This window comes from Heteronotia binoei, chromosome 14 (assembly GCF_032191835.1).
Source record: "Heteronotia binoei isolate CCM8104 ecotype False Entrance Well chromosome 14, APGP_CSIRO_Hbin_v1, whole genome shotgun sequence".
NCBI classification, from domain to species: domain Eukaryota; kingdom Metazoa; phylum Chordata; class Lepidosauria; order Squamata; family Gekkonidae; genus Heteronotia; species Heteronotia binoei.
The window spans coordinates 52,977,987-52,991,993 of record NC_083236.1 but is presented as its reverse complement, the minus strand read 5'-3'; the positions used below and the strand labels follow the sequence as shown (position 1 = coordinate 52,991,993).

General features: G+C 42.1%; 1 protein-coding gene across 1 annotated transcript in view; it reads left to right on the top strand.

Annotated features, from left to right (window-relative positions):
* Positions 1 to 14,007, top strand: part of ITFG1 (integrin alpha FG-GAP repeat containing 1) — a 185,855-nt gene that overhangs the window by 44,848 nt on the left and 127,000 nt on the right. The window contains exons 7-8 of the mRNA XM_060253919.1: positions 1,461 to 1,519; positions 12,580 to 12,661. Coding sequence (XP_060109902.1) covers positions 1,461 to 1,519; positions 12,580 to 12,661 — 141 coding nt within the window. The remainder of the gene's footprint in view (positions 1 to 1,460; positions 1,520 to 12,579; positions 12,662 to 14,007) is intronic.

The following is a 14,007-nucleotide window of genomic DNA, read 5'->3' as shown; positions in this document are numbered from 1 at the left end:
TAACAAAGTGGCAAAAATCTATGTAACAATCAAACAAAATTCTCTCTGATAAAGTCTCTGTGGAAAGTCTCTATGATCAATGTAAATACAAGTAGACTTGAATCCAATGCGTAGTTATAAGTAGATGCCTTTATTTGACGAAAACCAAAGGAGATAAGCCATAAGTTCAGTAGAGACTGGTTTCGGAATTACACCTTCTTCAGTTGTAGGCTTTTTAGCAGTTTAACACATCACGGCTTCTCCAACAGTATAAGCAGATTATGTATTAATCAAGACTCCAGTCCGGTTACTTAACAAGACAAACATTCCTTCAATTCTCTGGCAGAAGGGACGTTACCAGCCAGAGAACTGTAGGAGTGTTTGTCTTGTTAAGTGGCCGGACTGTATGATTGTGACATGGAGTTTTGTCATTTTGTTACTATGTCTTTAATATAATTTGTTCACAGAAATTTATATAGTACAACACAGTTTGTCCAATTTTTGTGCTGATGTATATATGGCTTTGTATTGCAGGGGTGTTAATGCAGCAGTGATGGAAAGTGCCATCAAGTCACAGGTGATTTACAGAGACTCTGTAGGGCAGGGCTGTCAAATTCATTTGTTGTGAGGGCTGGATCTGACATAAGATCTTGTTGGGCTGGGCCGTGTCAGGCCAGGTAACGTGTGTACCTATTTAAGATTAGGCACCAGAGATATAAGCTTTATAAAGAACACAGACAAACACAATGAAATATATTTGTTAAAAAACTTAAAACATGCTTAGAACATTAACACTCGTTGGTCTTAAAAGTGCTTTCTTTGTATTTCTCCCATGGATCCAGGGAACTGGGCAAAGGAAGCTCTGGCTCTTTCCTTCCTTCCCCAGGGGACTAGAAGGGGGAGGAGCCTCAGCCAATAGAAGGAAAAGAGGCTTGACTCAGTATCTCTGCTGTGCGATTGACAGCACCTGGAAAAACAAGCTCTGCCTTCCCCACCCTTCCTCCCCGAGAGAGGAGCCTCAGCCAATGGAGGAAATAGAGGTTTTGCTCTGTAGCTCCTGTGCAACTGAGCAAGCCTTGCAAAGCAAACTGTTATGCAGAAGGAAGCAAGATATAGAGGGAAGGATGCACATGACAGCCAGTTTCTCGGGGGGCCTGATAGGAGCCCTCCGGGGACCTGATTCGGCCGCTGGACCTCATGTTTGCCACCCCTGCTGCAGGGCTTTCAAGGTAAAGGGTGTTCAGAGGTGGTTTGCCATTGCCTGCCTCTGCAGAGCGACCTGAGACTTTCTTGGTGGTCTCCTATCCAAATACTAACCAGGGCTGGGTCCTGCTTAGCTTCGGAAATCTGATGAGATCAGGCTAGCCTGGGCCATACAGGTCAGCGCCAGTGTCTATGTACCCAGGCTGAACGAAATATTTACACAAAGTGTATTTGCTATATGTTAATTCATTTTTATTCGCCTTCTCTCTTCTTTACAGATTTGTTTCTTACAACAGTATCATCAAACGAAATCCGGTTCCAAACATGGGTAAATCAGGTAAGGATACTGCAAAATGTTTTGGAGAGGGGAGGAAAAAAAACAAGTGATGCCTTCAGGCTTGTTAAACACAAAGGGGTCATGCGGTTGTGCCGATTTCTGAAAAGCGAAGAGGTGAAATTATAGAAAATGTTGCTGCCGTTTTGCACCATGAACTTTTCAATATTGCTGGGAGGTAATGTTTTACTCAGCATCCTTTCCTCCGCAGGATTTAGCCTGGCTGCCAATTAAACCAATCAGTCTGCCCTAATGTGTATGTTAACAGGACTCCTGTAGCGCTGTCATCTGTTGTGTGAGATTACTGCCGTCTAATGTGTCGGCAGGATGGCTTATGCGGAAAAAGCGTATCAGCGGAGTACACTCTTTCCCAAGTTGCTGTCAGGCTTCTGTGCTATTTAACCCGGATGTCTCAAACTCATTTGTTACAAGGGCAAGATCTGACATAAATGTCACTTTGTCAGATGTGCCATAAAACGTAATGCCAGGTATGGGAGATAATTTACCACTGACTGTGACCCATGCCCTTCCTCTTCCTCTATGACCCATACCCTTCACTGCCACAGGAGGTGGGGGGGGCTACAAGCATAGCCAGCTTCAAGAGGGGACTGGATAAACATATGTGGCTATTAGCCACAGCGTATTGTTGGAACTCTGTGATGCTCTTTATTCTTGGTGCTTGGGAGGGACAACAGTGGGAGGGCTTCTGGTGTACTGACCTCGCTGATGGACCTCCTGATGGCATCTGGTTTTTTTGCCCACTGTGTGATACGGAGTGTTGGAATGGATGGACCATTGGCCTGAACCAACATGACTTCTCTTATGTTCTCAGCAGAGCTCGGAGACAAACCATACTTCCTTGCCCCTTATGGTTGCCAACTCTGGGTTGGGCAATCCTTGGAGATGAGCCTGTGTTTGGGGAAGGGAGGGACCTCAGCAGGGGGTATAAAACCCTAATATAGGTCCTTCCGGTCCTCATTTAGACTGGTTTCCCCCAGTTGCTTGCAGGCCAGCTAAGAGCTCTGGATGGGACATATGTTTGCCATATCTGATCTAAAGATAGCTGGGAAAGAGTTATGGAAGAAATGAAAAGAGTGTTAAAAGATTCTTCAGGATTTTCTTCCTGCATAACTCTTCTTCTTGTATGAGCTGCCATATTCCCAAGGAGGTACCTTGGCATAATTTGATATGCTGCTAACCTAAGGAACAAGGCTCAGAGCTATCATTTGCTTAGATCATGGGTGGTCAAACTGTGGCTTGGGAGCCACATGTGGCTCTTTCACACATATTGTGTGGCTCTGGAAACCCCCACTGCCCCATCAGCCAGCTTAGAGAAGGCATTTGCCTTTTAAAATCACTTCTCCAAGCCAAGCCAGCTGGTGACTTGGAGAATGCATTTAAAGTTGCCTTTTTCCACTTCTCCCTCCTCCCTACCTATTTGCCTTTGTGTCTTGCGGCTCTCAAACATCTGAAGTTCATATCTTGTGGCTCTCAAACATCTGAAATTTATTCTGTGTGGCTCTTACATTCAACAAGTTCGGCCACCCCTGGCTTAGACCAAGTAGCTAAACGACAAGACTGAGCTGATTTGTGCTGTAGCTGATCACAAAGGGAATAAAACATCAAGGGGAATCCTGCTGTCGAAGAAGCAGTTGATCTAGTAATGGGGGTCCCCAGCCCTTTTAAGCCTGTTTGCAATTCTGGTACAGGTTGTTGGGTGCGGCCACAAAATGGACACTGCAGGAGGTGGAGCCAACCACAGAATATCTGGGAGTGAGGTCATGCATAACTCTTAATAGTAACTCTTCAACATTTCAGGCAGAAGCTCTGTCCAACAGGATGTCTTTTAAAATTAGCATATTGCTTTAAAATATGGGCACACACTTTGAAGATCCTTGTGCTTTAGTGGCAGCCACTGCTGAAAGAGTGTTTTTTTTTTTAAATAAAGATAACTTTTATTGAAACTTTATCATAGTTTACAAACCAACAAAGTAAAAAAACCATAGATAGATAGATAGATAGATAGATAGATAGATAGATAGATAGATAGATAGATAGATAGAAATCCTAAGCAGAACATAGTAGCCTTACATTCAAGATAAACTATATACAACATAGACTGTTAACCAATATACCTATCCACAGTACATTAATATAATGTACAGCGAAGACAGAGGTCCTTTGCGTGGGTCGCGGCGCTCTGGGAAGGGAAATAGCTCTCCCGGTCTTCGATGGCGCGCCATTGAAAGCAGCGCGCCAGGTAAAGAGCCTGGGTGTTTTACTGGAGCCTTCACTATCGATGGAGGCCCAGATAGCAGCCACTGCCAAGTCAGCATTCTTCCATCTGAAGCGGGCAAGGCAGTTGGCCCCTTTCCTTGAGCGCCGGGACCTCGCAACAGTGATCCATGCAACGGTCACCTCAAGATTGGACTACTGTAATGCCCTCTACTTGGGGCTACCTTTGTGCCGGACTCGGAGACTGCAGTTAGTGCAGAACGCGGCGGCCAGGCTGTTGTTGGGACTCCCAAAACGGGAACATATACAGCCGAGGCTACGTGAACTGCACTGGCTGCCGATCATATACCGGGTCCAGTACAAAGTGTTGGTCATTACCTTTAAAGCCTTATATGGCCGAGGACCTACCTACCTGAGGGACCGTCTCTCCCCGTATGAACCCCAGAGGGCACTGAGATCAGTTGGGAAAAATCTAATGACCATCCCCGGGCCGAGGGAGACTAAATATCAGAATACTAGGGTACGGGCATTTTCAGTCGCGGCCCCTACCCTATGGAACCGACTCCCCGAGGAGGTGCGGGCCCTGCGGAACCTTGACCAGTTCCGCAGGGCCTGCAAGACCGCCCTTTTTAAACTCGCATACCTGGACTGTTAAGAAGATCGGCAATTAAGCACCCGCCAATGCGGTTAAGACCACACCGCTGAATAACTGCACTTACTGGATTGTTTTAATGTTATTAAGTTAATATTTACTGTTTTATATTGTTAAATGTAAAAGTTTTAACCATTGTATGTTTTTATGAAATGTTGTTAACCGCCCTGAGCCTGCCGAGGTGGGGAGGGCGGGATAGAAATAAAATTTATTATTATTATTATATTATTATAATTCAAGATCATCATATTTGAGTGGAATTTTACAGTCTTCAGGACAAATAGAATTTACATATTAAAAAAATACAAGCCATTTTTCAACAAAATTATTATCCATTTCAGGATTTTCCATCAGTAAAATCTGAGTAGCTAGCTTGTCTTTTATCACTAAGTCCCATACCTTTGAGAACCAAGTTTTAATACTAGGTGTTTTATTAGATTTCCAAACCTGGGCCAGCATCATTTTCCCCGCAAGCAATAATAAAGAAATAAGTTCAGCTTGAAGAGGACGAATTGAATGATCAGGCCAATGATTCAATAAAATTGAAGCAAGAGTAAAAGGAATAATGATTCCTATGATCTCTGTAATTTTGGCAACAAGCAATGACCAAAAAATCTGGACTTTAAGGCATTCCCACCAAAGATGAATGAAGGTTCCGGTGTGTCCACAACCCTTCCAGCAATCTGGTTTTTGGAGTATTTTACTTTTAAAAAGTTTATATGGAGTTAAGTACCACCTAGCAAATAATTTAAATTATTAATTGCTGCATGTGAATTTTAATACATTTGTTATGCATTAGGGGAGATTTAAAAATTTGCAGCCAGTGTTCTTCATTCAAAGATATACTACAATCCTTTTGCCAACTAGGGGGAAGTGCTTGTGAGTTTCCTGCATTGTGCAGGGGGTTGGACTAGATGATCCTAGAGGTCCCTTCCAACTCTATGATTCTAACTATTGAGGACTGACGAAGATTGTGACCGTTTTATGTTCCAGAACACAATAAATTTTTGAAATGACCCCTCTGGAGATTTTATCTTTAGTTATAAACTTCCTTTTGATAATAAGATCATCAAGTTGGTATAATTGATTTTCTCTCCAAATCCTATAGCTTGAGAGCACCCTTCCAGGGGGAAACCAAGATTGCCCCAGAAATGGCATTACAGGGGAAGTTTGGGGGTTAAGACTCCTCTATATTTATCCCATAAGTAGAAGGTGTGTTCTAGGAAAGGGCTTTTAACATGGTTCCATTGCCTGTCTTTTTTATCATTCCAGAGAGTTTCATGTATATTTGAATTTTTCAATGAAGCTTGTTCTATTTGTACCCAATTGGGGGAAACCATTGGGCAAGAATAGTATAATGTGTATTTAAGATGTGCTGCTGTATAATAACAATACAAATTAGGAAAGCCCAATCCACCTTTATCAACAGGTTTTGATAAGAGGTGTGAAGAAATTCTGGCCCTCTTTCCCCCCCATATAAAAGAGATGAGCTTAGAATGCCTATCAAAGTGATGCCTAGCAATCATAATAGGCAAGTTCTGGAAAAGAAACAAAGATTTTGGAAATAGAAAAGATTTAATTAAGTCAATTTTCTCAATTAAAGAAAAGGAATGCTTTGACCAGTCCCTTAAGAGAGTATTCATCTCATTAATTAATGAGATATTATATTTAAACAAGTCATTGAGATTAATAGGAAATAAAATACCCAAATATCTCCAGGTGTCTTTCACCCATTTAAGCAGGTATACAAAGGATAAAGTTTCTTTATTTTCGTGAGAAAGATTGGATAAATTTCAGACTTTCTGTAATTAATAACAAAACCAGAGACTTTACTAAATTTATCTATAACATCTATAAGTCCCTTGAGAGAGGAAAGTGGGTTGGAAAGATAGAAAACTGCGTCATCCGCAAAAAGCCCTAGTTTAAAAACATCACTCCCTATGTTGATACCTGTAATCGCCTTGCTTTGACAAACGGTAGAGGCTAATGGTTCCAATGACAACGCAGAGAGTATAGGAGAAAGGGGGCAACTCTGACGGGTGCCTCTAGTCAACTGGAAGTCACTAGAGGAATGATAATTTATGTTTATTTGAGAAACTGGATGATCATAAGGTGCTGTTATAAACTGTAAAAATGTAGGTCCGAATTGCATATATTTTAATGAAAGAAGATAATTTGGCTCAACCCGATCAAAAGCTTTATCAGCATCTAATGTGAGAATAATGGATGGTATTTGATAAGATCTGCAATGTGAAATTAAATTTAGAGATTTACGTATATTATCAGAGATAGATCTCCCAGGGATGAAACCTGATTGGTCCATATGAACATAATGAGAAATAATATTATTTAGATGGGTAGTTAACAGAGTGGGGAAAAATTTAAAATCATGATTCAGAATAGATATGGGGCAGTAAGAGGATAGAGAGAGTTACCTTTTTTATGAATAACAATCTTTCTAGATTCCAGCCACGTTTGTGGAATCTTCCCTGAGATCATAACATGGTTACAGATCCTCTCTAGATGAGGGAGTAAGATGCTTTTGAACCTTTTATAGAATTCTATAGGGAATCCATCTCTTCGTGGAGTTTTATTATTTTTAATTTTTTAAAGTACAGTTTCTAATTCTTTTATTGTTACTGGTTGGTCTAACATCTCTGTGTGTTCTTTAGTGAGGGAAACGTTGAAGTTTATAGATTTTAAATAGTTAGCTATATCATCTGACTGGGGATTTGAAGATCTATATAGAGATTGATAATAAGACAAGAAAGCATTTGTAATTTCTTCAGAAGTAATGACTGTTTTGCCTTTATCAGTTTTAAAGAGTGAATTGTTTTATTAGCTTCTATTTTTGCAATCCTGGATTTGAGTAGTTTCAGAAATCTGGGCGTTCTTTAGTGGCAGCCACTGCCGAAAGAAAGTTTTTTAAAAAACAAAAACAAACTCCCAAGGCCAAGTAAAAGCCCTGCCTGCCAAAAGCCCCATTTGACCCTCCCCTTTTAGAACACTTGGTGGGCTTCGTCAGGGAGGTACTGTGTTTGGGACCTCTGGTCTAGTAGATAATGCCTAGTGTTGAAAGGAGGCTTGAACAGCATTTTTGAAGATCTGTGATCCATCTTGGGACTTATGGTGGCCATTTCTGGAAGTAGCATTTAGGATGAGCAGTGAGTCACCCCACAAGTCTTCATTCATTCGATGCAGTTAAGTCCTTAGACACTCCTAAATTATTTCTGGCCAGTTTGTTGATTCTGCACTCTGGCCAAAGCTGGGTCTACAGTTCCAAGTCACAAATGCCTTTTCTAAGGGAATAGCTATTTGGATGGTGTTTGGTAACACGGTGCAAAATATGTTTTTAAAAACCCACCCACAACAAATGTTCTTAAAATGCATTTTTGCTTTCAAGTAAAATCTTAATATGTTTACAACCAGTGTTCCCTCTAAGCTGAGTTAGCCTGAGCTAGCTCACAGATTTTTAGCCTTCAGCCCACACATTTCTGTCTTAGCTCAGGAAAAATAGCCCCAAAACACAATAATTTATGCAGTAGCTCACAACTTCAATGCCAGTAACTCACAACTTTAATACTAGTAGCTCACAAAGTAGAATTTTTGCTCACAAGACTATGCAGCTTAGAGGGAACATTGGTCACAACTGCCTCTGGTTGTTTTTGATTCGCTTGAAATCACTGAGCAACAGAGATCAGGAAAAAGTGTATGATGCACTGTTGCCACTTTCTATCCCTTATTTCGAATGCCTGTGAGGGCTTCAGACACAGAGGCTGTCTAGCATCTCTTCATATTCCCTATCAGCCTTTTCCCTTCCGTGAACTATTCCGGCATATATAGACATCTTGTGGAGGAGAAGCAACTATTTCTCTGTGCTGAGGTGCAGAGAAGATGGGAAAATGCAGAGTTGTATTGTGCGTTGTATTAGCAACCTTTTCCTCAAACTGCCTGACATGAAGGAGGCCGGGGAATGAGAAACTGGGCTTTTCCAGACCTTAACCTTGGCATATAATGAGAATTCCAGAGCGGGAGGTGTGTTACCAAGTACCCTCCCCTCCCAGAAGGCCAGGGGTGCATGTCGTGAGCAAATGGCTTTTCGGATACCCAGTTGCTTATGAATATTGACTGATACATGACTAAATCTGGGGAGCCCTTATATGATCTCTAATGCTGGGGTGGTGGGGGGGAGGAGTAGAAAATGTGCCAGCCAAGCCACTGCCCTTCTTGTCCTGCTGAAAGAAGACACCTGAAGCAGGGACAGGCCTGTTTTGGCCCCTGAGACTTTAAAATAAATCCATAATCCCCAAAGACAACAGCCTTGTGGGAAACACTACCATATATTTCTCCTTCCTCCCTCCCTCCCTCCCTCCCTCCCTCCCTCCCTCCCTCCCTCCCTCCCTTCCTTCCTTCCTTCCTTCCTTCCTTCCTTCCTTCCTTCCTTCCTTTTATATCCTACCCTTCCTTCCAAAGCAGGCTCAGGGCAGGTTACAACAAGATTAAGGAGAATAAGATTAAAATACAATAAAACAGATTAAAATTACCATACAGTCAACTAAAAAACGCTGATTTAGCAGTCATGATCAGACATATCCAGTGGCTACTCAGTCCCAGTACTTTGTCTATGTGTTTGTTTTAGCTAGTTGCTTTATAATAATGCAATTCTTTTATTGATTTGACCCGCCCTGAGGGCGGGATAGAAATGCGGAATAATAGATAAATAAATACTTGTAGTGCTAGCAGCCAGAATGTGAAGACAGCACTAGCTTATTCTACAAACAACACTGAATGCTGAAGGAGTAATACTGTTTTGTGGTGACTTCTTAGGGACTTTTGCTAGGCATCTAATCCTAAGATCTGAAAGTAGCCAGTCCCCATACAAATGACCTGTAGCTGAGGATAGATGTTAAATCCCATCCCTTAGCTATCAAGGTGTTTCCTTGCCTTGAGCACTTCCATTTTGGTTCAGACTGTCGTAACACTTTGCTGCTAGAATAGCTGGCTGGCTAAACACATACGTCTGTGAAACACAAGTATCTGTTCTCACTCTGAGGTATGTGGTACGCTTGGGCACCAAGGTCAACTGCTCTCAAATACTGTTGCTCTTAGCCGTAACTGGCTCTGACTGAAATTTAGCTAAGAGAGGAAGGGGAGGGGGGTTTCATTGGTCGAAAAAAGACACTTTTTGTTTAACTGAGTAATGGTCTGGACCAATTAATATATCTGACTGTCTGTACTGGTGATATCAGTTCTATCAAGACGCAGTCTTGACCTGTAACTCTTCATTAAGTGAATAAACTGCCTATGCTTTAATAAACGTAGAGCTCATCATTGATGGAGATTGTGCAGTTCTTGACATTAGCCGAGGAGTGAGCAAAAAGTTGTAACAAGGGATTTTAAGAAGAAGACAACTGCAGATTTGTACCCTGTACTTCTCTCTGAATCAGAGTCTCAGAGCAGCTTACAATCTCCTATATCTTTCCCGCCCCCCCACAACAGACACCCTGTGAGGTAGGTGGGGCTGAGAGGGCTCTCCCAGAAGCTGCCCTTTCAAGGACAACTCCTGCGATAGCTGTGGCTGACCCAAGGCCATTCCAGCAGCTGCAAGTGGAGGAGTGAGGAATCAAACCCAGTTCTCCCAGATAAAAGTGCGCACACTTAACCACTACACCAAACACAACTAGAAACAAGCCAAGGTAGAATTTTTTCCCCATCCATCTTGCATTGTCTGGCCCCAATCCTCCCACACTGTGGAATGTCCAGCTGGAACAAATACCTGCATCAGAACTATAAAATGTAAAACACTGTGCATTTACAGACACAGGCTGTGTGTATGGATGCATGCAAGTGACTAATTTCCTTGCTAGCCCCTTTACACTGGATTTGGCTAGAAGTCTGTCGAGTAGAAAGCCTGAATTGATTGAGGCCTTTATCAGCTAACAGCACTAGCTCACACAAGTGTATTTGAGGATGGTGCTTTGGAGCACAGAGGGTAATATGTGTGTGTGTGTGGGTAAAAGGTAAAGGTAGTTCCCTGTGCAAGCACCAGTCATTTCCAATTCTGGGGTGATGTTGCATCATGACATTTTCGCAGCGGACTGTTTACGGGGTGGTTTGCCATTGCCGTCTCCAGTCATCTACACTTTTCCCCCAGCAAGCTGGGTACTCATTTTACCGACCTCAGAAGGACAGAAGGCTGAGTCAATCTTGAGGCGGCTACCTGAAACCCAGTTTCTGCTGGGATCGAGCTCAGGTTGTAAGCCGAGAGTTCAGACTGCAGTACTGCAGCTTTACCACTCTGCACCACAGGGCTACCAGTGTGTGTGAGTGGGGGGTCATTAAATCAGTTATTAAATGTATGCATTGGTTTTAGATGTGGGACGTATCAACTCTAGAAGATAGAAGAAGATATTGGATTTATATCCCGCCCTCCACTCCGAAGAGTCTCAGAGCGGCTCACAATCTCCTTTACCTTCCTCCCCCCACAACAGACCCCCTGTGAGGTGGGTGGGGCTGGAGAGGGCTCTCACGGCCGCTGCCCTTTCAAGGACAACCTCTGCCAGAGCTATGGCTGACCCAAGGCCATGCTAGCAGGTGCAAGTGGAGGAGTGGGGAATCAAACCCGGTTCTCCCAGATAAGAGTCTGCATACTTAACCACTACACCAAACCGGCAGATTCATATCCCATAGTTAGGATAACACTGTCCTGGGAGAGTGTTGGATGGTTGAAATTGTATTTTGAGGTGCAGATTGTTTTGGAGATCTCATGATGGAAAGGCAGGAAGGAAATAGAAAAAAATGTGTAGCTTTCATCAAGGAGAAATATTTAGACAACTATTATTTCTCTCTGACCTCAAGGCTGGCACTTAAAATGGCCTTTTGAAAACTAAAATAATCTTGTGTCCTTGGTGAACTTGAGGCATCACAGAAGTTCAAGCATTTAGAAGAGACAACTCCGTTTTCAGTTATGGTGATTTCCACATGATTCAAAAGTACATGAAAACACACTCTGCACTAATGGGAGACTGGAGTTTAAAATCCCAGAGTGTCGTCAAAGCCACTCAAACAGCCATCTCATAATAATGGGTTGTTAGCCTTATGAACCTTTTGTGTTGCATCGTGTTGATTTTGATACAGAGAACCCTGAACCAGATTTCTTACAGCATTCTTAAAGGGGCTTAAACTCTTCCTCAAAAGCAGAGAAGTTGATTTTCTTTCTCTCGGATGCCAACTCTCTTTTGTTTGCCTTGGCCGCCTTGAAAAGACATGGGAAAGTTGTATACGGAGGATGAAAGTTTTAATGTAACTACTTCTAGACTTGGCGATTTTAATAATGTTATTTATGATCTGCTTTGTATCATTGCTTGTAATGGCCTTTGGCTATACGCAGTAAATGCTATCATATCCTATTGTGTGCACCTGCGGTGGAGGGGGAAATTTGGAGAGATCTCTGTCTCATTTTCTTCAAAAGAGATGCTGCTCCAGTGGTGAAAAATTGATAATGCTTTTGTTTGTATGTTTGTGCATTTCATCAGTCAGTACAGTTCCTATCTCCGGACTGGGAAATTCCTGGAGATTTTGGGGGTGAAGCCTGAGAAAGGCAGAGTTTGGGGTGTGGAGGGACTTCGATAGAATATAATGCCATAGAGCGCACCATCCAAAGTGGCTTTTTTCTCCAGGTAAACTGATCTCTGTCACCTTGGCATCAGCTGTAATAGGGGGAGATCGCCAGCTACCACCTGGAGGTTGGCAACCCTGTTTATTAACTACTGAGAAGCTACTGGAGATTCAGGGCAGCTTTGAGAGAGTCTTAATTACTGACACTCAACAACAAACAGACCAGAACACCAAGGCCGATATTTGAGTCTTCAGTCTTAGAGTAGTTGCCTGGTTTGTAAATGTCATGATTACTCAGGCTACAGTTGTATAGCGCTAAGGGGCCCCTGCAGTTGGAACTGCATGCATGCAATTGCTTATTCCCAATCTTTAAAAAACATAACTGTCCTACAAATAAAATGTTAATTGCAAGAGGGTTTTCAAACTTGAGACTCAGATATCAACTTTTGAAAATAATCACAGTGCAGTATTTTTTACAGGTGTGTTGTAACTTTCCCCCTCTTTGCAGCTTGTTGGATTAATACTTTTTTTAAAATATATATATGTTTATCCCTGACAGGAGGGAAATTTTTCCGGACCTACGTATACCAACAAACCCACAGATGTGAAGATTGTTGGACAATCAGTGTTTGCAGATTTTGGTAAGGTTCTGTTCTCTCCATTCAAAACATTTGACACACACGGGTATGATCAAATCTGTCCCATCTGGTAATAAGAATATTAAAGCCTTTTCCCTTATGATAGCTCTCTATTCTGGGTTGTTCTGCTACAGGCTGTGTGTGCTTCTTTTCACTGGCTGGGCTTTCAAACAGCCTCCCAGATACAGTTGAGAAGGCTGCTACACTCTCCTCCCTCCATAAAAGATGTAAAGTGGAATTATTTTGACTTAGCTTTAGCAGAAATCTCTACCAACTGCCTCTGGCTGCTGGTAGTTAACAGCATTGAAGTTTTAACTCAATGTATTTTTATTTCATCTGGTAGTGATTTCTTGGAGAGCCAGTTTGGTGTAGTGGTTAAGTGTAAGAACATAAGAGAAGCCATGTTGGATCAGACCAATGGCCCATCCAGTCCAACACTGTGTCACACAGTGGCCAAAAAAAACCCCAGGTGCCATCAGGAGGCCCATCAGCGCAGTCAGGTGTGCAGACTCTAATCTGGGAGAACTGGGTTTGATTCCGCACTTCTCCCCCTGCAGCTGCTGGTGTGACCTTGGGTTAGTCATAAGACTCTCAGAGCTGTTCTCTCAAAAGCAGTTCTCAAAAGTGCTCTCTCAGGCCCACTTACCTCACGGGGTGTCTGTTGTGAGGAGGGGAGGGGAAAGGAGATTTTAACCTTATGGTCATGCTGTTAGTCATCAGCCACATGCTGTTGGGTGGTTCTGCCACCTATGCCTGTACAATTGTTTATTGTGCTGCTCCTGGTTTTGCAATGCTGGTTTTTATGATATTATTTTAACTCTGTTTGATTTTACTGTTGTAAGCAGCCCTGAGTCTGCTTGTGGGAGAGTGCGGGATGTAAATTCAGAAATTAAAATAAAATTAAAGTAAGCCACTCTGAGTGAAGGGTGAGGTGTAAATCCAATCTCTTCTCAATTATATTTTTATTTGTGTTTATGTTTTGTAACCTTTCCATCGGCATGATGGAAAGGTAAGATAAAAATATTTTAAAGAAATGAAATTAAATGCATATTTATAAACTATAACAATGAAGGCTTAAGTGAGAACGACTATTAAAGGTTGAAACAATGCCGGGAAGAAGATGGTGTGGCAGATGAGTCAAGGAAGCTATTTTTTTTTTTTTTAAGTTCAGATTTGGAAAATTTTAGTGAGAACAAATTCTGATTAAAGAAAGGCAAAATAGCAATAAGGTAAGCTAGATAAACAAATGCTTTGCATCTGTTTTTCCGGGGAAAATGCTGAGCAGAGACATGTCCCTGAACTAATTTTTTTTTGAGGGGGGGCATAAACAATTAATTCAAATTGAGTTC